Genomic DNA, 25,143 nt, shown 5'->3' on the forward strand with positions numbered 1-25,143 from the left:
GACCTACAAAGGCCAGGATTACTCATGCCAAGTTTCATTACAAAATTTAGATGTTAAGTGTCATATGCACATTGATTATGAGGTGGTTGAATTTTGAATTATACCCCCTCCCCCTTATATAAAAAAGAGAGAATTCTAGTATCCGTAAAGCTTTAATTTTATTAATACACAAATAAAAATCTTTGCATTCAATAGTTTTATGCACTAGAAAAAAGATAAAGAATAAATCTTTTTGAATTTGTCCTTTCCCAAACACCTTTATACCTTGAAGATATGACAATTTTTAATAAACAATATTTTCTTATTATCTTTTGTGGTGCTTTTCTTCCAAGTACTTATCGAGCATTGAATAACATTTAATAATTTTGCAGTAAATGGAAAACATAAGCGAATAGTTAACCCCTTTGGGGAGCTAAACTTTCACTCTGCGGGAATACCCAATACCTAATATAACCTAAACTGCCTTGCAAGTAATAAAGACACATAATACAAACCACCCCCCCCCCCTTTTTTTGATTTTAAAATATAAAGTATCTGTGCTCGACTATGCACTTTGAGGGAAAACACCTCTTTTGTTTAAACAATTTAATGAAATTTTTAAAATAATTATTACGAAATCTTGACAGTATACACCCCCCCCCCCCCTTCCATGTTAAACCAGAGTACCGTGATGATTAATTTCAAGCTAACCTCCCAATTAAGTTGTTATAAAAATGTTTTTCTTGTTTAATGATTATCTAGATTTAATGAAGGATCAATAATCCTCTTATAATTAGGATATTATTATTAAAGTGAAGCTTTTCTATAATAAGGATCTGTGCGTAACAATTGTTACAAGAAAGTCCGTAAGTCCTATTCATCTGATTTATAGAACAATGAATCATAGGACAAAAAAGTTCATAACTTTGAGCAAAGCATCTCTATATTCAAGTCCTAAATATGTAAGTATGTTCTTAAACAGAATCCTTTATTTACTCAGTTTTGCAACAAGTTTATATACAAATTTGTTAATACCTTTAAATTAGTATACACATTTAAATGATATTATGAACACCCATCAAGTTTTCATGATCTTTCGTTCTACCGTTTGATTTAAGAACTTTACTTTTATGGATGTTGTCATCCTTGCTTTATTACAAGTGAGTTTCTTAAGGTACATAAATGTCAGATAAATATTTTTAATAATAATAAAATTAATAAATACTTATAATTTATGCATGATTAGATAGTTTCAAATAAACTAATAAAAAATATAAAAGAATTCAACATATATTAAATATATAAAAAAGAGGGTGAGAGTAAAGAGGAAGGGAAATAGTTATTTATCGCATCGTATCAGACAGCTTTCCGCGGATATCAAAATAAAAATTACATAATTAAAATCAGTTTTGTTAGTCCCAATTTGCCGAAGGCCTGGGCTATCGTATCAGACAGCTTTCCGCGGATATCAAAATAAAAATTATATAATTAAAATCAGTTTTGTTAGCCCACATTGGCCGAAGGCCTGGGCTAACAAAACTTGTATTAATTTATGATTTTTAAAAATTGTCTGTAACATAATGCTATAAAAGCATGGCTGAGAACATGTTCTAATCCTCCGGATATTTATCGGTTTCGAAGCGATAATGGAAATGATTATATGTGCTATTTTAGCAATGTGCGGCTGTAACGATTGATTGATTTGAAAAAATATATGCATTCTTTGACAGAAACATGTTAATGAAATTCACAAGTCTCCTGATGTCTTAGTTTGAATTTAGTTATGAATACTTTTTTCTTAAAGTTCAAAAGGTAAAGTTTCAAATTGGTTTAAAACTTCATTTTAAACTTTAAAAAAATTATAATCTGTCGTATAAGTTATTCTTAAATTTTAACCTTTAAGTTAATTATAAAATCAAGTTTATTTTAAATTTAAATCAATTTAATATGACCAAACTATATTTCTTTTTATTTTCTGAATAGGTAGGGGTGGTTTAAATATCACCATGATCCAATCAACAAAAAAATATATTAGATTTTTGTGAATTTGAAAATACAATCATTGAGAAGCCAAGAGTGAGTTATTTGTATTATAGACAGCTTTCCGTGACTAGTAATATTAATGATTACATAAGAGAAAGTTAGATGGGAAAAAGCGAATGGGGAAGTTAAGGGAAGGAAGAAAAGTATATGCACTATTACTAGGACGCAATTGAACAGGCCTTCCAACCCGAAGACACTACAAAGCTTCGCTACTAAAAACCAGCATTATAGAAAAAAATCATCCACTCAACATCAACACTAGAGGAGTAGCTTTGCTACCAAAAATGTAACATTAAAGAAAAGAATTTGTTTACAATTTCAAAATCTAGAAACAACAAGAGATAAGAAAATACTTTACAAAAAATATTTCACATATTTTCTTTTGTTTAACATTAAAAGCAAGACAAGGAAATAACATCCATAGGAAATGAAGGACCAAGCTAATCACATACTAGAAGTACATTAGTCTATGGAATCTTCACACAAAAAATCAGCCATATAACTTAAATAAGAGCTAATGAAATCATGTTTCATTCAAATAATTTGCTTTACACAGTCGGAAATTAAGAAATTACCTACTCAAACAAAACATTGAAGAGAGTTAAGTTAAGATAAAATTATTTTTTTTTTGTTAAAGTCTGGTTTGGTAAACTGCATAATTGGGCTGTTTATTACACTAGTCCACAAAGTTTCATAACAACGTTTTCTTGTTCGTTAACTTAACAACTTTCTGGACAACTATTAAGTTTTGATAGATGGTTGATTAAATTGAGTGTCTAAATTTTTCAACCACTATATTCTTATATCTTTATATTCCTGGGAAAAGTAGATTTAGTGACAATCAAGCTTAATCATATATACATGTGACGTGTGCATAATCCATTCTTGAACAATGAAAAATTGGTATCCGTTATATTGTTATTAATTTTGGATAAAAACATTTTTTTAGCTTATTAAAAGCGAAGCTTTTCTATAATTAAGGCGGTCCGTCCGTACGTCCGTCCGTAACGGATAGCTTTTTCCGTTAATTTAGGCATGTTAGAATTGTCCTATCGATTTCAAATTTTGCATGGTGATTTCTTTAATAGTTAGGTACGATTTAGAAAGCGTAGCAACTCTATAATCATCACCAAAATGTCCGTACGTCCATTTTAAACATGTTGATTTTTTAACTTTTTTAACAACAAATTTTTATGTGATCTAATCATCCGATTGATCTGATTTTTGGTATATTGATTCCTGGGACAACAAAGTATAATGTAATCAGCGAAGCAACTCTATAATAAAGTCCTAAAAAGGTTAGTATGTCCATAAACATTATCCTGAATCAAGCAGTATTTCAACAAATTTATTTACAATTTTGCTTTGACTCTTATACATTTATATTATGATTATTCAGTTCTGACACTGTACAAGTGTTAACGTCCGTTTGTCCTACCGTTTCAGTGCATCGCTTTTATGGGTGTTGTCATCCTTGTTTAGATTAATTTCAATTAGGTTTGCTAATACTTGATTTTAGGAAGATGATATAGAACTTTCAGCCTTTCTTAATATATCTAGAATCTAGATACCTTGATTTAGAGATATATACAACAAATCTAATGGTTTATTAAATTATCAAATAAGTTTGGTTTACAAAAAATGTGAAAAAACTTAAGTTCTTACCCTATAACGCCCGTCATTTTGAATTTCCAGTGTCCATGTTCCTAGCGGGTTCTCACCCCACGAGAAAACGGTCAAGAACGGCCAATCCTAAAAAATGGTATATATCAGAGAGAGAGAAAGAGAACAATGGGCTGTTCATTGCACTAGTCCCAAAAGTTTTATGATAACGTTTTCTTATTCGTTGGCTTAACAACTTTTGAAACATTCAGTGAATTTTGATTGGTTGATTTATGAAGTTGATTATATTCAAACGTTTCAACCAATATTTTTTTACTACAGAAGGGGTATTGTGATGTACGTTATTCGGCCATTTTCATATCCCTTTAGATCCCTGGGTATATATTTCCATCCGCATAGCGTTTCATATTTACAAAAAGTCAATAAATATATTTTTTTGAATTTTAGGGTGAATTAAAGGAGGTAATCATGAGGTTATAAGTTTAAGGTAGCTTGCACAGGGTTTTGCCATTTTTGACACCCCCTGTACGCTTAATAAATTCTCTCCAAAAACCAAAATCGATGGGGTGTAGTATAGCCAACAACAGGGGTGTTATTCTATTGTCAGGGAGGTGTTACTTTTTAACTTAGGAACCTTGGCTATTTTAGGGGGGTGTACAACACTTGTAGAGGGGAATGTAGAGAGGTGTAGATTGGTTGATAAGATACCCAAGGGGGTGTTTCAACCCCCTTTTAAGCACGCCTCTGAAACCACAAGACTAACCTGAAATCCAGATGGTGACATGTCATGGGGTCTGCGCTTCAACAGCTGACTCTTAGTACCACCAGGAGAGATTAGGAACAGCTGCATGTCACCCCTGCGGGCTGAACTCAGGGTAATATGAGCCTAAAATAGTAATTTCTACTATCCAAAGACATATAATCCGTTGAATTTGAACCGGTTATGAGTCAAACTTAAAATTCATTTACCGTATCGTATCATTGTCAATTTTTCACGAATAAAAAATAAAAATAAAATAAAAACCGGCCCATCTGTCCTTCAGAGCCTTTAAAACTTTATTTAATCCTGAAATTATTAATAAATAAACAAAAAATTATGAAATTATGAATAATTGTAAAATTTCTGTGAGTTTGTTTCAAATATCTGTTTAAGAAAAGTTAAAGTATTTGTTTTAATAATAATATTGCAGCTTCGCCTTTTTCGGATGTTGTCATCCATGTTTTATTATTTACAATTGCTATCAGTTTTAACTAAAATAGTTATAAACCTATGAAGATTTACTGTAAAAGAGAACTATATCGGTTTAGATCAACCTGTACACACAGACAGGCAGGTAGACATCCTGATATTTTCTATAAAGATTTAGCTGTGGAAGCATCTTGTTCTTGTACTCTAGCATTGTTAAAAGAATATTTGCTTTGCTTACAAGTATTAAAATAAAGTACACTTGAAATAAAATCATTAATAAACAAGTAACAGATCGTCCATTAATGACAAGCCTTATAAAATAAGCATACATAATTAGAAATTTGGATGTAAAAATATAGAGAAAAAATAACAAAGTTAGTGATGATTCTTTTAATATTATTTTGATCTACAGCTGCGCCCCTACCATGTACGTGATCTGATCATTAAGGGGTAAGAGATGTGGTAGAAAATAGCCTAAAACCACCCTAAGACTTAAATCTAAAATTAAAATAGCCTAAAACAATCCAGGGACCTATATTAAGCTTCCTTCAAAATGACTTCAATCAGTTCAATAGTTATACAAATCTTAAGCTTCAGAAAAAAATTAACTACTTTTTATAATAAGATTTCTATATCTGTTAAATAATTTGAATGAAATAATTGCAATAATGACAGAAACCATCGTTAAGAGTAGATATGCTGCGTACCAATACAAAACGTTTATGAAATAAGTAATAGAAAATTATCAAATAGTTTGGAATAAAAACATAAAAAATATCCCACACGAAAGCTTGCAAGTTTAGCATATTACTTTTATAAAGAAGGAAATAGCGCGTTATAGACAAAATATTTTTGATGATAATAAAAGAATCGACCATAGGTAAACTTTTTAATAAAGAAGAGTGGGCCGGGGCGTGGGAGGGGTCATAGCCTAACAAGGATATTGCTTGTTATCTCAAACATGTTTGATGATAAATTAAATAAATTAACCAAATCTAATCAAACTTTTGATTCGTCAGAACATATGATATAATTTACTGGATAAGGGGGGGGGGGGTTTAATGCAACCATCTCGTAATCAGTGATGAAATGGCACTTAGAATTCGAATTTCGATCTGAAATTTTTCATGAGTAATCCTTGGTAGGTCTATTTTCCCTAAATCGAACAAAAATTTGGGAAAAGTAACGGCTGGCGGCTGGCATCTCAGCCGTTTAGCCGTTTTTTGCCTATTTTCAGGGCAAATCACCATTAATTACTTAGGAATCAACTTTTAAAAACATATTTTGGGTTTAATTCATGGTAAATGATAGCTATAACCATTTTTAAAATTTCTAGTACCAGCTGCTAAACGGCTAGAATCGGCTGAAAACGGCTGGGAGCTGCCAAGAGTATGAAGGGTAGATATGGCTTGTGACGTATCTAGGGGTAGGTTTTTATGGCTGCTGAGCTCAAAAATACTACCAAAAATAGTGGCCGCCCATCCATATGGCAGCTGGGCAACAGCTGCAGCTCAGCTGGGAGCGGCCAAGAGTAGAATGAGTAGATAGGGCTTGTGACGTGTCTAGGGTTAGGTTTTTATGGGTGCTGAGCTCAAAAATACTACCAAAAATAGTGGCGGCCCATCCATATGGCAGCTGGGTAACAGCTACAGCTCAGCTGAAAGCGGCCAAGAATAGAATGAGTACATAGGGCTTGTGACGTGTCTAGGGGTAGGTTTTTATGGGTGCTGAGCTCAAAAATGCTTCCAAAATTAGTAATGGCCTTCCATATGGCAGCTGGGTAACAGCTGCAGCAAAGCTGGGAGCGGCCAAGAGTAGAATGAGTAGATAGGGATGGTGATGTGTCTAGGGGTAGGTTTTTATGGGTGCTAAGCTCAAAAAAAACTACCAAAAATAGAGGCGGCCCATCCATATGGCAGCCGGGTAACAGCTGCAGATTAGCTGGGAGTGGCCAAGGGTAGAATGAGAAGATAGGGCTTGTGATGTGTCAAGGGGTAGGTTTTTGTGAATGCTGAGCTCAAATTTACTAACAAAAATAGTGGTGGTCCATCCACATGGTTGCTGGGTAACAGGGGTAGGTCTGAGCTCAAAAATACTACCAAAAATAGTGGCGGCCCATCCATATTGCAGCTTTGTAACAGCTGCAGCTCAGCTGGAAGCAGCCAAGGGTAAAGTGGGTACATAGGGCTTGTGACGTGTCAAGGGGTAGGTTTAAATGGGTGTTAAGCTCAAAAAACCACCAAAAATAGTGGATGCTCATCCATATGGTTGCTGGGTAACAGCTGCAGCTGTACAGTAAGCTGTTGTTTAAGCTATAAGCACTTTTTGGGACTATTGAAGGATAACCAAATATTAAATATTTCAGTATTGATTTAGTTGTTAAACAGCTGAAATTGGCTGAGAACAGTTACCAACAGATAAAGGTAAAAGTTTAAGACAAAGCTTGTGATGTGTGGGATAAATTTTTATAGGTGCCAAGCTTATTAATACTCCCCAAAAATAGAAAGGCCCAACCATATGGCATTAAGGTAACGGCTGCTGCTCAGCTGTAGCTGTTACCCAGCGGCCATATGGATGGGCCCCAACTATTATTGGTAGTATTGTTGAGCTCAACACCCCCATAAAAAGTTAAAAACCTACTCCTAGAAATGTTACATGCTATATATACAACAACATATACTTTTGGCTGTTGATAACTGTTTTCAGACGTTATTGGTAGTTTTCAGTGAAATCTAGAAATTAAAAAATTGTTACTAGTAATATGTCCATGAAATGTAGTTATAATGTTAATTGGGAGAAGTTTAATTCTACTGAAATAATAAATTTTGTGATATTCTTCACACGTCACAAGCCCTCTGTACTCATTTTACTCTTGGCTGCTCCCAGCTGAGCTGCAGCTGTTACCAAGCTGCAATATGGAAGGACCACCACTATTTTTGGTAGTATTTTTGAGCTCAGGCCTACCCCTAGACACATCACAAGCCCCATCTTCTCATTCTACTCTTGGCCACTCCCAGCTGAGCTACAGCTGTTACCCAGCTGCCATATGGATTGGCCGCCACTATTTTTGGTAGTATTTTTGTGGTCAGCACCCATAAAAACCTACCTCTAGACACGTCACACGCCCTATGTACTCATTCTACTCTTGGTCTCACAGCTGAGCTGCAGCTGTTACCCAGCTGCCATATGGATGGGCTGTTACTATTTTAGGTAGCATTTTTGAGCTCAGCACCCATAATAACCTAACTCTAGACATGTCACAAGCCCTATGTACTCATTCTACTCTTGGCCACTCCCAGCTGAGCTGCAGCTGTTACCCAGCTGCCATATGGATGAGCCGCCACTATTTTTGGTAATATTTTTGAGCTCAGCACCCATAAAAACCTACCCCTAGACACGTCACAAGCCCTATGTACTCATTCTACTCCTGTCCGCTCCCAGCTGAGCTGCAGCTGTTACCCAGCTGCCATATGGATGGGCTGCCATTATTTTTGGTAGTATTTTTGAGCTCAGCACCCATAAAAACCTACCCCTAGACACGTCACAAGCCCTATCTACTCATTCTACTCTTGGCCGCTCCCAGCTGAGCTGCAGCTGTTACCCAGCTGCCATATGGATGGGCGGCCACTATTTTTGGAAGTATTTATGAGCTCAGCAGCCATAAAAACCTACCCCTAGACACGTCACAAGCCATATCTACCCTTCATACTCTTTGCAGCTCCCAGCCGTTTTCAGCCGGTTCTAGCCGTTTAGCAGCTGGTACTAGAAATTTTAAAAATGGTTATTGCTATCATTTACTATGAATAAAACCAAAAATAAGTTTTTAAAAGTTGATTCCTACGTAAATAATGATGAATTTGCCCTGAAAATAGTCAAAAAACGGCTAAACGGCTGAGCTGCCAGCCGCCAGCCGCTACTTTTCCAACTTTTCGTTCGATTTAGGGAAAATAGACCTACCAAGGATTACTCATGCAAAATTTCAGATCGAAATTCGAATACTAAGTACCATTTAATCACTGATTACGAGATGGTTGCATTAAACCCCCCCCCCCCCTTTTATAAATAGAAAATTATTAGGTCTATTACAAATAACGTTTGTAATCATTAAATTGTAATTTTCTTGAATATTCAGATATAACTACAGCAAATATCTATAATTAGAGATGAAACATGTTTGATATAATCAATTTTTTTTATTTTAGTCACTTTTTTATTTTAGTCACGTTTACATCCTTTGTATAAAAGTAACAGAATGATTGTCTTTCTGTAACTAAGGAATCATTTGCTAAAACTCGACTGTATTTGCTAAAACTAGACTGTATTTGCTAAAACTAGACTGTATTTGCTAAAACTAGACTGTATTTGGTAAAACTAGACTGTATTTGCTAAAACTAGACTGTATTTGCTCTCCTTATAAAAAGTAACAGTATGTTTATATTTTTTCTGTTTATCCGTCTGTCCTTATATAGCTCTGAATTATTGTGAAGTTCTTAAGTTCCATGTAGGGGTTTAATCTATTTTGGAGTAATTTAGAGTGGTAGGTCAAACTCAATATCCCTCCAAAAAAAACCTTTAGAGGTCTCTAGGGGCGCTTCCGCAATATACCTGAACATGCTCCAGGTATTTGACATCTCCAGCATCCGTGACCTCCATCTTGGCTGTTCTTGAAGAACTCGCAGGGATACTTACACTTCCTAGAGCAAAATAAAAGAAATTTAATTGATATAACTACGTCCTACATACATCTAACCCACCCTGTTTCTGCCAACAGTGGCGTGCACAGGGTTTTTGTCAAAAATTTGAAAAACGATTTTTGACACAGCGCTTAAATCCAATCAGTGGGGTTTTTATTACAGATAATGGAGTTTAGTTTTTATTGTCAGGAGGTTGGGTGTACTCCTGAGGAGTCTACTCTAATTATCAACACACATCAAGCCTTGATTGACGCACGAAGTGCACAAAGGGAAAGGAAGGTTGCGGGTAGAATCCGTAAAGGTGTGTGTTTTAAGGCTTAAAAATAGTAGTAAAACGATAATATTCACTAAATGTGTATTTCTTGTTAAAAAGAACTTTAGACAAAATTTTTTTTTAAGTTAACATAAATTTTTATCGTTCTACTACGGTTTTTAACTTGAAACACACAACCTTTACGGATTTTACCCGCAACCTACCTTTCCCTTTTTCCCTATCACTATCTCCCCTTTAAATTTAAGGGAGGTTCAACTTTAAACAGTAATGTTCTGTGATCATAATGTACTGTAATAAAATATATTTCACATAAAATTGCTCATTAATTCAATAAAAACCATCAAAACATTTTTTTGTAAGAAGTTGTATAGGTAGATAAATTTTATAATTTTTTTTTTTAAATGTTCATAATGTACACAAGAGGATTAAATGATATTTTAAATTATTTATGATCAATTAATTATGTGTTTCAGTTCCTAAAGGGGAACTATCCACGAACCAGAGCAAGTGATTCTAAGCATCTTCCAGCATTGACCCATAGTATTTTTTTAGTGAATATACTAGGTTTATGTTTAATATTTGCTTTATCGACTAAAAAGTTAGGTTTTACCATGGTTTTATATGAAAAATACTTGAAATGTAAAGCATTGTTTAGTGTAATATCATCAAATCCTTTGTTGAGTTCCAAGGATAAAATAAAATAACACTGCAGAAAAGCATCAAATGTTGTTAATTGCAAAAGTACATTAATAAAACTGTTTACAAGTTACCAACCCTTTTTCGAAATATACATTTTTAGTAGCGAAGCTACTCTATAAGTCCGTCAGTCAGTCCGTAACGCTATGGGGGAAATGGGATTTACTCAGCTCCTATAAAAGATAGAATGCTGAAATTTTTTGACAACATTCCCATAATTAAAGAGCACAATTGACTATAAAACATCATTTGCGGTCGGACCGATTTTTAGCAGGTTTTAGGCTATTTTTATATTTTTCACATTTTTCTCCATATCTTCAGTGTTTATGGTCCGATTTTCAAAATTTTTTCAGTTGCAGATATCAAAATTAAATTTCCTGTCGTTTAAAGAAACAATCATGAAGGCCAGACTTCCTTTTTAGCAGGTTTTAGGCTATTTTTATATTTTTCACATTTTTCTCCATATCTTCAGTGTATGGTCCGATTTTCAAAATTTTTTCAGTTATAGATATCAAAATTAAATCTCCCGTCTTTTCAAGAAGACAACCATGACGGCCAGACTGCCTTTTAAGCAGGTTTTAGGCTGTTTTTTTTTATTTCTAACATTTTTCTCCATATCTTCAGTGTTTATAGTCCGATTTTCAAAATTTTTTCAGTTGTAGATATCAAAATTAAATTACCTGTTTTTAAATGAAATAACCATGATGGCCAGACTGTCTTTTTGGCAGGTTTTAGGCTATTTATAAATATATTTAACACTTTTTTCCATATCTTTACTGTAAATGGTCCGATTTTCCAATTTTTAAAAGTTTTTAAGGATTTAAAAATTAAATTTTATGTCGTTTTAAGAAAACAACCATGGCGGCCAGACTGCCTTTTATCAGGTTTTTGGCTATTTTTATATGTTTTACATATTTCCCAAGATCTTTGTTTATTTTGATCCAATTTTCAAACTTTTATGGGATATCAGTATCAAACTAATTTTTCCTATTGTTATGAGCATCTTTAATATAATTTACTTTGACCATCGTAATCATACAAAATAAAACAAGGTTTCATATTTATTTTATCCAGTAAATCTATTCTTGATTTTAGTAAAAACCTTTTAAATCTACCTGTACGTATTCCCATCTACGATTTTTAGTGCTTCGCTACTTATGGATGTTGTCATCCTTGTTAATAACAATAATTTATTTTGTGTTAAAGCTTTTAAACAACAGTTTGATCTCATCAAATCATTCGATGATATTACACCAAACAATGCTTAACATTTTAAAGTTTTTTTTCATATAAAACCATGGTGAAACCTAACTTTTTAGTCGATAAAGCAAATATTAAACATAAACCTAGTATATTTACTAAAAAATTTAAAAATACTATGGGTCAATGCTGAAAGATGCTTAGAATCACTTGCTCTTGTTCGTGGATAGTCCTCTTTATATTTCTTTAACCCTTTTGACTTTATATTGAGAAACGATGACTTCTTAGAAAAATCCGAAAATATGCAATGACGCAAATGAGTATAAAATTTACGCAAATACTGATCTCAATTTTCTCTTTTTTAAAGATACAGCATATAATAATAGCTATTTAAACAATTTTCAAGCATAACTTTAATCTTATTAAGATAACAATTAAATAAGAAAAATATTTTTACCATATGCAATTCGTGATCAAACACCTAATCGAAAAAAAATGCAAGACATAGCTTTAATTTTAAGATAGACTAGGGGCAACGCCCCCTAGAAGCCTCTAGGTGTTCTTAAGGTGGGAGGGGGATAAGTCAACCGCCCTTCTACTTTTTTAATTTGAGTTTTACTAAGAAATATTTAAAAAAGAATTGGGAGGGGGGGGATTTTGAATTGGGAGGGTTGAGATACGCTCTCCCAAAATAGTTAAAAACCTTCCATGTACCTAAAAAAAGCTTAATTGCAAAGGAAAACCAAACAGATAACATTTTTTAAAAATTTCATAAAACAAAAATTGGCGCATTTGTATAAACACCAAAATTATAAACTTGATGAGGAAAGGAAAAAAAAGAAATAGGGTAGAACAGGTTTGAAGAATACTGAAATATCTAATAACTCCAATTCCTGTCACCTGAGAAACTTCTAAAAGGGGGCATTTGGAGCATTAGGGAGGGGGGAGGGGGAAACTGCCAAAATGTTCAAAATAACCTCCAACCCTTTCTAGTGAAAGTGCTTTGCACGCCTTTGAATAATCGGTGTACAAGAATTACCTATGTTAGCCTTGACAGCATACGTTTTCTGTTCTGGTACATTGCTCCATCTCTGTGCCAGGTTGACCATCCCTGTAGCGTCCATTATTCCATAACCAAAAGAGTGGGAGAAATTTCTACCCATGGCATTCACCTATGTGGAAATAACAAGAATTAATAGGTGGCATTAAATAAATGTTAATTCATGAAAACGAGGATGACCAACATTCCAAACAAAGCGAAGAACAAACAATGAGTTATAGAGCAAGTGTCCAGTGGTCTAAAAAGTAAATGATAAATAAATAAATTACAAAACCATGTAGTGTAACCCAGAAACCAATGTATCAAATAATCATAATTGATGCACATTGATATAGAATTTTTTAAGAACAAAGATATCTTAAAAAGAAGCTGAGAAAACAACATTTAACTCAGATGGATAGACGAACGGATAGTTTGAACAATAAAGTAGTTTAGTTAATTACAAATATTAATTAAATTAAAAATGCTAGCTATTTTTAGATTTTTTCTGTCAGAAAATACTTTTTTTCTTTTCTTTGCAAGGCCTATTTAATGTTTAACTATGAATAATCATTGATTAGCTGCCCTCCTAAAATACTTACATCCCAGTCAGTAGCTCTAAGATTTGCTTTTCTGCAGTTTCTCACTGTGATGTGCTGTACGTCTCTCCAGGTTAAGGATGGATTAGCCTAAAAAGTATAATATTAGTGCTATCCCACAAAGTGCCTTGCAAGCATAGAAACCCCCTTACAATAAATTGAAAATAAGGAAGAGTATTTATTTTCTTTATGATAACACGAGCGGGGCTTGAAAAAACATACGAAAGATTATTCCCCCACCGTATTTTTAAAAGCGAAGCTTTTCTATAAGGGGGGGGTTTTTAATGCAACCATCTCGTAATCAGTGAGCAAATGGCACTTAGAATTCGAATTTCGATCTGAAATTTTGCATGAGTAATCCTTGATAGGTCTATTTTCCCTAAATCGAACAAAAAGTTGGAAAAGTAACGGCTGGCGGCTGGCAGCTCAGCCGTTTAGCCGTTTTTTGCCTATTTTTAGGGCAAATTCATCATTAATTACGTAGGAATCAACTTTTTGAAACATATTTCTGGTTTAATTCATGTTAAATGATAACAATAACCACTTTTTAAAATTTTTAGTACCAGCTGCTAAACGGCTAGAACCAGCTGAAAACGGCTGGGAGCCGCCAAGAGTATAAAGGGTAGATAGGGCTTGTGACATGTCTAGGGGTAGGTTTCTATGGGTGCTGAGCTCAAAAATGCTACTAAAAATAGTGACGGCCAATCCATATGGCAGCTGGGTAACAGCTGCAGCTCAGCTGCCAGCGGCCAAGAGTAGAATGAGTAGATAGGGCTTGTGACGTGTCTAGGGGTAGGTTTTAATAGGTGCTGAGCTCAAAAATGCTAACAAAAATAGTGGAGGCCCATCCACATGGCAGCTGGGTAATGGACGCAGCTCAGCTGGGTAACGGCCGCAGCTCAGACGAGATAGGCCAAGAGTAGAAAGAGTACAAGAGGCATGTTACGTGTCCAGGATTCGGTTTTTATGGGTGCTGAACTCAAAAATGCTTCTAAAAATAGTTTCGGCATATCCTTATGGCAGTTAAGTAATAGCTGCTGCTCAGCTGCGAGCGGCTAAGAGTAGAATGATTAGATAGGGCTTGTGACGTGTCTAGAGGTAGGTTTTTATGGGTGCTGAGCTCATAAATGGTACCAAAAATAGTGGCAGCCCATCCATATGGCAGCTATGTAACGGCCGAAGCTCAGCTGGTAGAGGCCAAGAGTAGAATGAGTACATAGTGGCGACCCATCCAAATGGCAGCTGAGTAACAGCTGCAGCTCAGCTGCGAGTGGCCAAGAGTAGAATAAGTAGATAAGGCTTGTGATGTATCTAGGGGTAGGTTTTCATGGGTGCTGAGCTCAAAAATGGTACCAAAAATAGAGGCGACCCATCCACATTGCAGCTGGGTAACAGCTGCAGCTCAGCTGCGCGCCACCAAGAGTATAATGAGTAGATAGAGCTTGTGACGTGTCTCGGGGTAGGTTTTTATGGGTGTTGATCACAAATATGCTACTAAAAATAGTGGTGACCAATCCATATATAGCAGCTGAGTAACAGCTACAGCTCAGCTAGGAGCGGCCAAGAGTAGAATGAGTAGATAGGGCTTGTGATGTGTCTTAGGGTAGGTTTTTATGAGTGCTGAGCTCAAAATGCTACCAAAAATAGTGGTGACCCATCCATGTGGCAGCTGGGTAACGGCGGCAGCTCAGCTGGGAGCGGCCGAAAGTAGAATGAGTACATAGGGCTTGTGACGTGTCCAGGGGTAGGTATTGATGAGTGCTGAGCTCAAAAATACTACCAATAATAGTGGCGGCTCATCCATATGGCAGCTGGGTTACAGCTACAGCCCACAAGCCCTATCTACTCATTCTACTCTTAGCCTCCCCCAGCTGAGCTGCAGCCGTTACCCAGCTGCCATATGGATGGGTCGCCACTATTTTTGGGAGCATTTTTGAGCTCAGCACCCATTAAAACCTACCCCTAGACACATCATAAGCCTTATCTACTCATTCTACTCTTGGCCTCTCACAGCTGAGCTGCGGCCGTTACCCAGCTGCCATATGGATGGACCGCCACTATTTTTGGTAGCATTTTTGAGCTCAGCACCCATAAAAACCTACCCCTAGACACGTCATAAGCCCCATCTACTCATTCTACTCTTGACCGCTCGCAGCTGAGCAGCAGCTGTTACCCAGCTGCCATATGTATTGGCCGCCACTATTTTTGGTACCATTTTTGAGCTTAGCACCCATAAAAACCTACCCCTAGACACGTCACAAGCCCTATCTACTCATTCTACTCTTGGCCGCTTGCAGCTGAGCAGCAGCTATTACTCAACTGCCACATGGATTGGCCATCACAATTTTTGGTAGTATTTTTGAGCTCAGCACCCATAAAAACCTAACCCTGGACATGTCACATGCCCTACTTACTCATTCTACTCTTGGCCTCTCCCAGCTGAGCTGCCGCCGTTACCCAGCTGCCACATGGATGGGCCGCCACTATTTTTGGTAGCATTTTTGAGCTCAGCACCCATAAAAACCTACCCCTAGACAATAGAAATAGAAGAGTAGAAGAATATTCTGAACCCTTTTTTCGTCAAATCTAAGAGAGAACATTCCTAGCAGACAAAAGTATTGTTTACTTTCGACTCAAGCTGATGTGGATTCTTAAAAAATGATAGACTCGCTATTCGATAGTGAGGCAAAATTATTTTTGTGAAAAATCATCCAAAAGCACATTAAAAATCTACAAAAATTAAACAAAATCATATGTTAATAACCCTCTTAAGATTTTATTTCATTTTTGTAAATTTTTTTATTCGATTTTGGAGGATTTTTCACTAAAATAATTTTGCCTCACCAGCGAGTTGCCAGCCTAACTTTTTTTTTAAGAATCCAACTTTGTTTCAAGCTTTCAAATTGTAAACGAAATTTTTGGGCAATTAATTCTGATTCCGCAAAGCTTTCTACTAAGAAAACATACTGTTAACAGCTGACTTTTATGTATGTATGAAATGAAAAAAAAACATGCCTTCGTAGGAAAATGTGTACATAATTTCAACCAATGAGATCCAATGTAAATTCCGATGCGATTCTCCTATTGGCTCAATCAGACATTCCCTCTCTTTCTTAGTACCTTTATTCCCTAGACACGTCACAAGCCCTATCTACTCATTCTACACTTGGCCGCTTGCAGCTGAGCTGCAGCTGTTACCCAGATGCCATATGGATTGGCCATCACTATTTTTAGTAGTATTTTTGAGCTCAGCACCCATAAAAACCTGCCCCTAGACATGTCACAAGCCCTATCTACTCTTCATACTCTTGGCCGCTCCCAGCCGTTTTCAGCCGGTTCTAGCCGTTTAGCAGCTGGTACTAGAAATTTTAAAAATGGTTATTGCTATCATTTAATATGAATTAAACCAAAACTATGTTTTAAAAAAATGATTCCTACGTAAATAATGATGAATTTGCCCTAAAAATAGGCCAAAAACGGCTAAACGGCTGAGCTGCAGCCGCCAGCCGTTACTTTTCCAACTTTTTGTTCGATTTAGGGAAAATAGACCTACCAAGGATTACCCATGCAAAATTTCAGCTCGAAATTCGAATTCTAAGTGCCATTTGCTCACTGATTACGAGATGGTTGCATTAAAAACCCCCCCCTTATTAAAAGCGAAGCTTTTCTATAATTATTAAAAGCGAAGCTTTTCTATAATTAGGGTCGGTCCGTCCGTCCGTCCGTCACAGAGTTAGCTCTTTTCGTTAATTTAAACAGGTTAGAATTGTCCTATCGATTCCAAACTTTGCATGATGATTCCTGTAGTAGTTACGTACAATTTAGAAAGCGTACCAACTCTATAATCAATACCAGAATGTCCGTACGTCCATTTGAAACATGTCTATTTTTAACTTTTTTGACAACAAATTTTTGTATGTTAAAATTATCCGATTCTTCTGATTTTTTAAAAAACTGATTCCTATTACAACAAGGTACAATGTTATAAGCAAAGCATCTCTATGAACAAGTCCCAAAAATGTAAGTATGTCCTTAAACAGTATCATCTATTTATGCAGTTTTGCAACAATATTGTACTACTGATGCATTGATATTCTGCTAATTCAGTTCTGACAATCTACAAGTGTTAATGTTCGTTTGTCCTTCCATTTCAGAGCTTCGCTTTTATGGATGTTGTCATCCTTGTTAATTAATGCTGAAATTAATAGGAGGACTTTCTCTGAGTACGTTGAGGACGTAAAATAGTAGAAAAGTTGTTAGTAAATTTATTTAGTTTCTTGGCACCTAGTATCTAGGTGACCTGCATTGAGAGGGGAACATAGATTCATTTCAAAGCTTAAATTAAGAAATAAAATAGTCTTTAAATATTCCAGGACCTATGTGAAGTATATCTAATTGTACAACTCAATCTATTCAGTGGTTAGCGAGATCCAAAATGACAAAAATTACTACTTTGTACATAAGGATAAATGTTATTGTTCCAATTTGTTCAAAAGAAGTCACTAAAAGGTTATACCTCTAAAACAAGAGCAATGACGCCGGCAGCCATAGGGGCGCTGGCAGATGTACCAGTGTGGGTGGAGGTACATTTGTTATGTAGATCTGTGGTCACTATCTTTCTCTCACCAGATGAACCAGAACTGAATAGTACAAAATATACATAGGAGCACTGGCAGATGTACCAGTGTGGGTGAAGGTACATTTGTTATGTAGATCTGTGGTCACTATCTTTCTCTCACCAGATGAACCAGAACTGCACAGTACAAACAATCAATATATGGAGGAACATGTCAAACATTTTTTTTTAGTAAAGCTTTTCTAAAATTAGGATAGGTCCGTCCGTCCGTAACATATAGCTTTTATCGCTAATTTAAGCATGTTAGAATTGTCCAATCGATTTGAAACTTTAGACAATGATACTTGTAACAGAAAAGTACGATTTAGAAAGCGTGCAACTCTATAATCGTGACCATATCCATACGTCCATTTAGAACAAGCTGCCATTCTTTCTTGACGTCATTGAATAATATTATCATGTTAATCTGATTTTTTTTTAAATAACTAGCCATCCCATAATTCTTGGGGGGGGGGGGGTTGCTTTACTCTAAAACCAATTTTTTAAAAGCACAATCATTCTACCTACAGCCAAATTAATTATTTTTGTAGGAATTTATGTGTCGTTTGTAGTAATTATAAAAGACTTATAAATTTAACCTATAAGTAGTGGCCATGGTAGAAGAGCAAGATTCAGAATACCAGGGAATCAAACCATTCTCTGTAGCACTCGACACTAAATATGAACAGAGTATCAGACCTAAGTAACCTACGAATGCTACGCATCCAAATCTAGGATGCGAACCAAGGGTAATTTTATTCAAACTTATTCTTATTATAAGGAGGGTTCAATTTTTTGTAGGTGTCATTTCTTTTAGGAAGGTGGCGGTAACATGTTGGAAAGGTGAAGCATTTTTTGACGAAATATCATAAAATGTTTTGTTGATTTAATCTCGTAATCAATGTATAAATGGCACTTAGAATTCGAATTTTGATCTAAAATTTCATGAGTAATCCTTGGTAGGTTTATGTTCCCTAAATCGAATAAAAAGTTGGAGAAAGTAACGGCCGGCATCTCAGCCGTTAAGCCGGTTTTTGGCTATTTTCAGGACAAATCCATCATCAATTACGGAGGAATCAACTTTTTGAATGATAGTTTTACATTATTCGGTCTAAAAATGATGCTCTTGGCATTTTATAGCTTCTACCAGCCTTTTTTAGTCGATTCTAGCTGTTAAACAGCTGGTACTAGAAATTTTCAAAAAGTTTATTGGTGTTATTATCGATATTTTGCCCTAAAATAAACCCCCAAAGCGGCTAAACGGCTGCGACGGTAGCAGTTAGCCTTTTTTTTCAACTTTTTGTTCGATTTAGGGAAAATATACCTACCAAGGATTACTCATGCAAAATTTCAGATCGAAATTCTAATTCTAAGTGCCATTTATACATTGATTACGAGATGGTTGCATTAAAAAACTCCCCCTTCAAATAAAAAAAACACGGCATAACATAATCAAATGCTGTAAATTAAAAAAGTACACTAATAAACGGTTTACAATATTACATGTTACCATCCCTTTTTCTAAATTAACTTTTCTTATTGAAAAAGTTTACTTTTAGTCAAAGCAGTTCGAACTCAACAAAATATTTGATGATATTTCGTCAATAAAATACTTAACCTTTCCAACATGTAACCGTAAACATGAAACATGTAAAAAATGTCTAATATTTCAAAGTTTTTTCATATAAGGCCACGATGAAACTTACTTTTAAAAAAAATCAATATAATGATATTACACATAATTCTAGTTTATTCACCAGAAAATCATTTAGAATCACTGCTGGAAGGTTCTTAGAATCACTAGCTCTTGTTCGTGCATACTTCCCTTTAATTCAAATTCCCAAAGATTTTAAGCCAACGAATAAGAAAACGTAATATTAAAACTCAATGGTTAGTAATAAGTGTAATTAACAGTCAAATATCCCTTCCCTCCACAATTTGTACCTGACAAAGTCCAAATAGAGTTTGTATATCCGTCACAGTTGCAGTTATCATGATACTTGCCACCATTTCCACTTGCCCATACAAAGATTGAACCCTGCAAAATTGGAAACATATTAGTTATTTATTTATTATCTATTAGCAGCTACGCTCCCAAAGGCATCTAGTGCACTTGAGGTGAAAGGGGGGAGATTTTAGTTTTTAAGTTCTTTTTTTAATAGTGGAGGGGGGGGGGGTCATTATTATTTGTAGCAATTTCTGTTCAGTGGTTGGTTATAAACATTCCCAGCTTTATTGTTAAAGAGAACAGCGGTCAGCGAGATCCTTCGGCACAGACAGACAGACATCCTGTAAACTTTGTATTAGGACTACAGGTTTAAATTAAAGATTTGCTGTTTTATAATTTCTAATTATCTGTAAAATAAAGAACATAAGATTCCATTTCTAGTAATCAAAATTAATTTTTAATCCCTTTCATTTGGAATAAATCCATTGAACCAACTTTCAAGAACCAAAATAATTAAATTTTAAATAAAACAATTACCTAGTAGATTTTAGAGAGATTTTATTACGAATTAGATGATATTTGGAAATTTTTCTTTAATCTTATTTAACTGAAATTTAATTATATTTTTAAAAATGTTTATTTACAGATTTTTCTTAGAATTTAATAGTGTGTTTAATATTCTGTTCCCCTTTATTTTATAAAACAATTATAAAATCAAAATTCATCAGTTAACTTTAATTATATAAAAACAAGCGCCCCCCGCCCTTACATCTTTCTATACTTGTAATACTTTTATTAGGCCGATAAGTTGATGTGCATTAAGATATATAAGTTTTCCGCAATTTTAAAGTTAGAGGGAGATTTGAAATCTGCATCAAATTTTGAGGATTTTTTATAAAATTCGTTTTTTATATAATTCTTTATCTAAAAGCGGAAATGCAATTTAAGTTAATTTATTTTGGCATCTGTGATTGGTCGATTTAAAAAATCTGCGCTCTGATTGGATGGCGTACATCATTCAACCAATTAGAGCGCAGGTAGTTTAAAATCCACCTATCCTATTGGTCAAAATTAAATAACTTAAAATGCATTTCCGCTTTTAGATAAAGAATTATACAAAAAAATTTATAAAAATCCTTAAAATTTGATGCAGATTTCAAATCTCCCCCTAACATTAAAATTCCGGAAAACTTATATATCTTAATGTGCATCCCCAATGTTCATTTACAAAATTATGCTTTCAGTAAATTGCAATTAGTGGTTGACATGTTTGGTTACTCAACTTAATGAACAAACCAATCAAAATGTAATACAAGTCCCCAAAGTTGTTCAGTCAACGAATAAGAAATCATTATGATGTTTGTGGACTAGTGTAACAAACAGCCCAATGTCCCCTTCCTCCCTGATAATATGATAGTAGAATAGGAAGACAAACTTTTCAAAGGTACCGCGAAATATGGCGTTACGCCCATTATAAACACCCGAAAAAGCTAAGAATTTTATATTTAACTTAGGTGACCCAATTTAAATACATAAAAAATCTTATTTTATCTGTAAAAATATCACAAATTATCGCTGTTTTGATCCATGTATATACATCAAACGCTTTAAAAAGTTTAAAAATGAACTATAATTCTTTTTTTTACGGGATTTCATGTTCTTCCTCTCTCTCTCTGAGAACTACTAATATTGAACTACTAAAGGAATAGGGATAGGGTTAATGTTTAATGGATATCAAAATAAAAATTATAACCGATAAAGAAAAATACATATTTACAACCCTATTACAGACTATACAATTGTATTAATTACATTCTTGAGAAATAAATAAATAGATCTTCCTACACGAGAAAATGAAAAAAACAAAACATTGAGAGATAATCACCAAAATAAATAAAAAATAAAGAAAGCTGTGATTTTTAAAAAACGTAAAAATAAGATATTTAATCTAGATTTTTATTTAAAACTTTCTACGTACGATTTTAAAATAAATCTATATTTCTTAGCAGCGTTTCGGAGCCGTTTGATTTTGGTGCGGCTCCGGCTCTGACCTAAAATCAAGAAAAACTCGACATATTTTTTTCCCCATAAAAAAAAATATTTTTATTTTTGACTTTTGAAGGTTTTAAACGTTAAATTTTTGATAAAAATAAACTTGAAAAACTTTATAAGGGCATTTGCACATGACAAAACAGAATTACCAAATAATAAGGGGGAGGTTTTTAATGCAACAATCTCGTAATCAATGTATAAATGGCACTTAGAATTCGAATTTCGACCTCAAATTTTGCATGAGTAATCCTTGATAGGTCTATTTTCCCTAAATCGAACAAAAAGTTGGAAAAGTAACAGGTGGCAGCTGGCGGCTCAGCCGTTTAGCCGTTTTTTGCCTAATTTCAGGGCAAATTCATCATTAATTACGTAGGAATCAACTTTTTAATGGTTTAATTCATGTTAAATGATAGCAATAACCATTTTTAAAATTTCTTGTACCAGCTGCTAAACGGCTAGAACCGGCTGAAAACGGCTGGGAGCTGCCAAGAGTATGAATAGTTGATAGGGCATGTGACATGTCTAGGGGTAGGTTTTTATGGTTGCTGAGCTCAAAAATACTACCAAAAATAGTGGCAGCTCAATCATATGGCAGCTGGGTAACGGCCGCTGCTGAGCTGGGAGCTGCAAAGAGTTGAATGTGTAGATAGGGCTTGTGACATGTCTAGGGGTAGGTTTTTATGGGTGCTGAGCTCAAAAATACTACCAAAAATAGTGGCAGCTCAATCATATGGCAGCTGGGTAACAGCCGCTGCTCAGCTGGGAGCAGCCAAGAGTAGAATGAGTAGATAGGGCTTTTGACGTGTCTAGGGGTAGGTTTTTAGGGGTGCTGAGCTCATTAATACTATTAAAAATAGTGGCCGCCTATCAATATGGCAGCTGGGTAACAGCTGCAGCTCAGCTGGTAGCGGCCAAGAGTAGAATGGGTAAATAGGGCTTGTGACATGTCTAGGGGTTGGTTTTTATGGGTGCTGAGCTCAAAAATGCTATCAAAAATAGTGGCGGCCCATTCACATGGCAGCTGGGTAAAAGCTACAGCTCAGCTGGGAGCGGCCAAGAGTAGAATGAGTTCATAGGGCTTGTGACGTGTTTAGGGGTAGGTTTTCATTGGTGCTGAGCTCAAAAATACTACTAAAAAAAGTGGCCACCCATCCATATTGCAGCTGGGTAACAGCTAAGCTTAGCAGTAAGCCGTTATTTAAGACTCATTGACTATTGGGACTATTGAAGGATAACCAAATATTGAATATTTCAGTATAAATACACTATTGTCATTTTATATTATTAATAACAACACATTATCAATGTATTGATTTAGTTGTAAAACGGCTGAAATTGGCTGAGAACAGTTACCAACAGATAAAAGTAAACAAGTAAAGACATAGCTTGTGATGTGTCAAAGAGGTGTAAGTTTTTATAGGTGCCAAGCTCATTAATACTCCCAAAAATAGAAAAGCCCATCCAAATGGCAGCATGGTAAGGGCTGCTGCTCAGCTGTACCTGTTACCCAGCTGCCATATAGACAGGCCCGAACTTTTATTGGTAGTATTTTAGAGCTCCACACCCATAAAAACCTACCCCTAGACACGTCACATGCTATGTACTTTTGGCTATTGTTAGCTTTTCTCAGCCGTTTTTTGGTAGTTTTCAGCTCTTGAAACAGTGAAATCTAGTAATTAAAAAGAGTTATTAGTAATATATCCATGAAAAAAAGGTAAAATGTTAATAGAGAGAAGTTTAATTCCACTGAAATAATCAATTTTTCAAGCCTCAAAAAACAGCTGAGCTGTGGCCATTACCCAGCTGCCATATAGAAGGGACGGCACTAATTTTTGTGCTCAGCGTCCATTAAAACCTACCCCTAGACACATCAGAAGCCCTATCTACTCATCTACTTTTGGCCGCTCCCAGCTGAGCTGCAGCTGTTACCCAGCTGCCATATGGATGGGTGGCCACTATTTTTGGTAGTATTTTTGAGCTAAGCAACCATAAAAGCCTACCCCTAGACACGTCACAAGCCCCATCTACTCATTCTACTATTGGCCCCTCCTAGCTGAGCTGTAGCTGTTACTCAGCTGCCATGTGGATGGGCCGCCACTATTTTAGGTAGTTTTTTTGAGCTCAGCACTCCGAAAACCTACCCCTAGACATGTCACAAGTCCTATCTACTTATTCTACTCTTGGCCGCTCCAAGGTGAGCTGTGGCCGTTACCCAGCTGCCATATGGATGGGCGGCCACTGTTTTTGGTAGTAGTATTGAGCTCAGCACCCATAAAAACCTACCCCTTGACACGTCACAAGCCCTATCTACTCATTCTATTCTTGTCCACTCCCAGCTGAGCTGCAGCTGTTACCCAGCTGCCATATGGATGGGCTGCCACTACTTTTGGTAGCATTTTTAAGTTTAGCACCCATAAAAACCTACCCCTAGACATGTCATAAGCCCTATGTACTCATTCTACTCTTGGCCGCTACCAGATGAGCTGCAGCTGTTACCCAGCTGCCATATGGATGGGCTGCCACTATTTTTGGTAGCATTTTTGAGCTCAGCAACCATAAATACCTACCCCTAGACATGTCACATGCCCTATCAACTCTTCATACTCTTGGCAGCTCCCAGCCGTTTTCAGCCGGTTCTAGCCGTTTAGCAGCTGGTACTAGAAATTTAAAAAATGGTTATTGCTATCATTTAACATGAATTAAACCAAAAATCTGTTTTTAAAAGTTGATTCCTACGTAATTAATGATGAATTTGCCCTAAAAATAGGCAAAAAACGGCTGAACGGCTGAGCCGCCAGCTGCCAGCCGTTACTTTTCCAACTTTTTGTTCGATTTAGGGAAAATAGACCTACCAAGGATTACTCATGCAAAATTTGAGGTCGAAATTCGAATTCTAAGTGCCATTTATACATTGATTACGAGATGGTTGCATTAAACCCCCCCCCCCCCTTTATAAAAAATCTATTTATTTATCTAGTCCGGAGCCGCAGCCGTTTTTTAACGAAAATTACGGCTCCGGCTCCAGCAAAATATGGCGGCTCCACGGCTAACGGCTCCGAAACACTGTTTCTTAGAAGTTTTTAAAAAATAAATTTAAAAAAGATAATAACTCCTAGAGTAACGAAACTTTTAAACTGAAAATAAAAGATGACTAATTTTCTATGATGCTATAAATTCAAAAATATATATGCA

General features: G+C 35.4%; 1 protein-coding gene across 7 annotated transcripts in view; it reads right to left on the reverse strand.

The window, feature by feature from the left end:
• The window catches only part of LOC145319206 (furin-like protease kpc-1), a 59,746-nt gene that overhangs the window by 19,583 nt on the left and 15,020 nt on the right, over positions 1–25,143 (reverse strand). For all 7 annotated transcript variants that reach the window (XR_013879745.1, XR_013879746.1, XR_013879744.1 and 4 more), the window contains exons 13-20: positions 19,896–19,989; positions 18,551–18,626; positions 17,853–17,976; positions 13,340–13,426; positions 12,738–12,870; positions 9,440–9,528; positions 4,409–4,531; positions 3,688–3,774 (exon numbers count right to left, since the gene is read on the reverse strand). Coding sequence is in view for 1 of the 7 variants with exons in the window: in XM_080161173.1 (XP_080017299.1) it covers positions 3,688–3,774; positions 4,409–4,531; positions 9,440–9,528; positions 12,738–12,870; positions 13,340–13,426; positions 17,853–17,976; positions 18,551–18,626; positions 19,896–19,989 (813 nt within the window). In the remaining 6 variants the exon portion in view is untranslated. The remainder of the gene's footprint in view (positions 1–3,687; positions 3,775–4,408; positions 4,532–9,439; positions 9,529–12,737; positions 12,871–13,339; positions 13,427–17,852; positions 17,977–18,550; positions 18,627–19,895; positions 19,990–25,143) is intronic.

Source organism: Acartia tonsa, chromosome 5, assembly GCF_053477335.1.
Source record: "Acartia tonsa isolate MP-2025a chromosome 5, ASM5347733v1, whole genome shotgun sequence".
Taxonomy (NCBI): Eukaryota; Metazoa; Arthropoda; class Copepoda; order Calanoida; family Acartiidae; genus Acartia; species Acartia tonsa.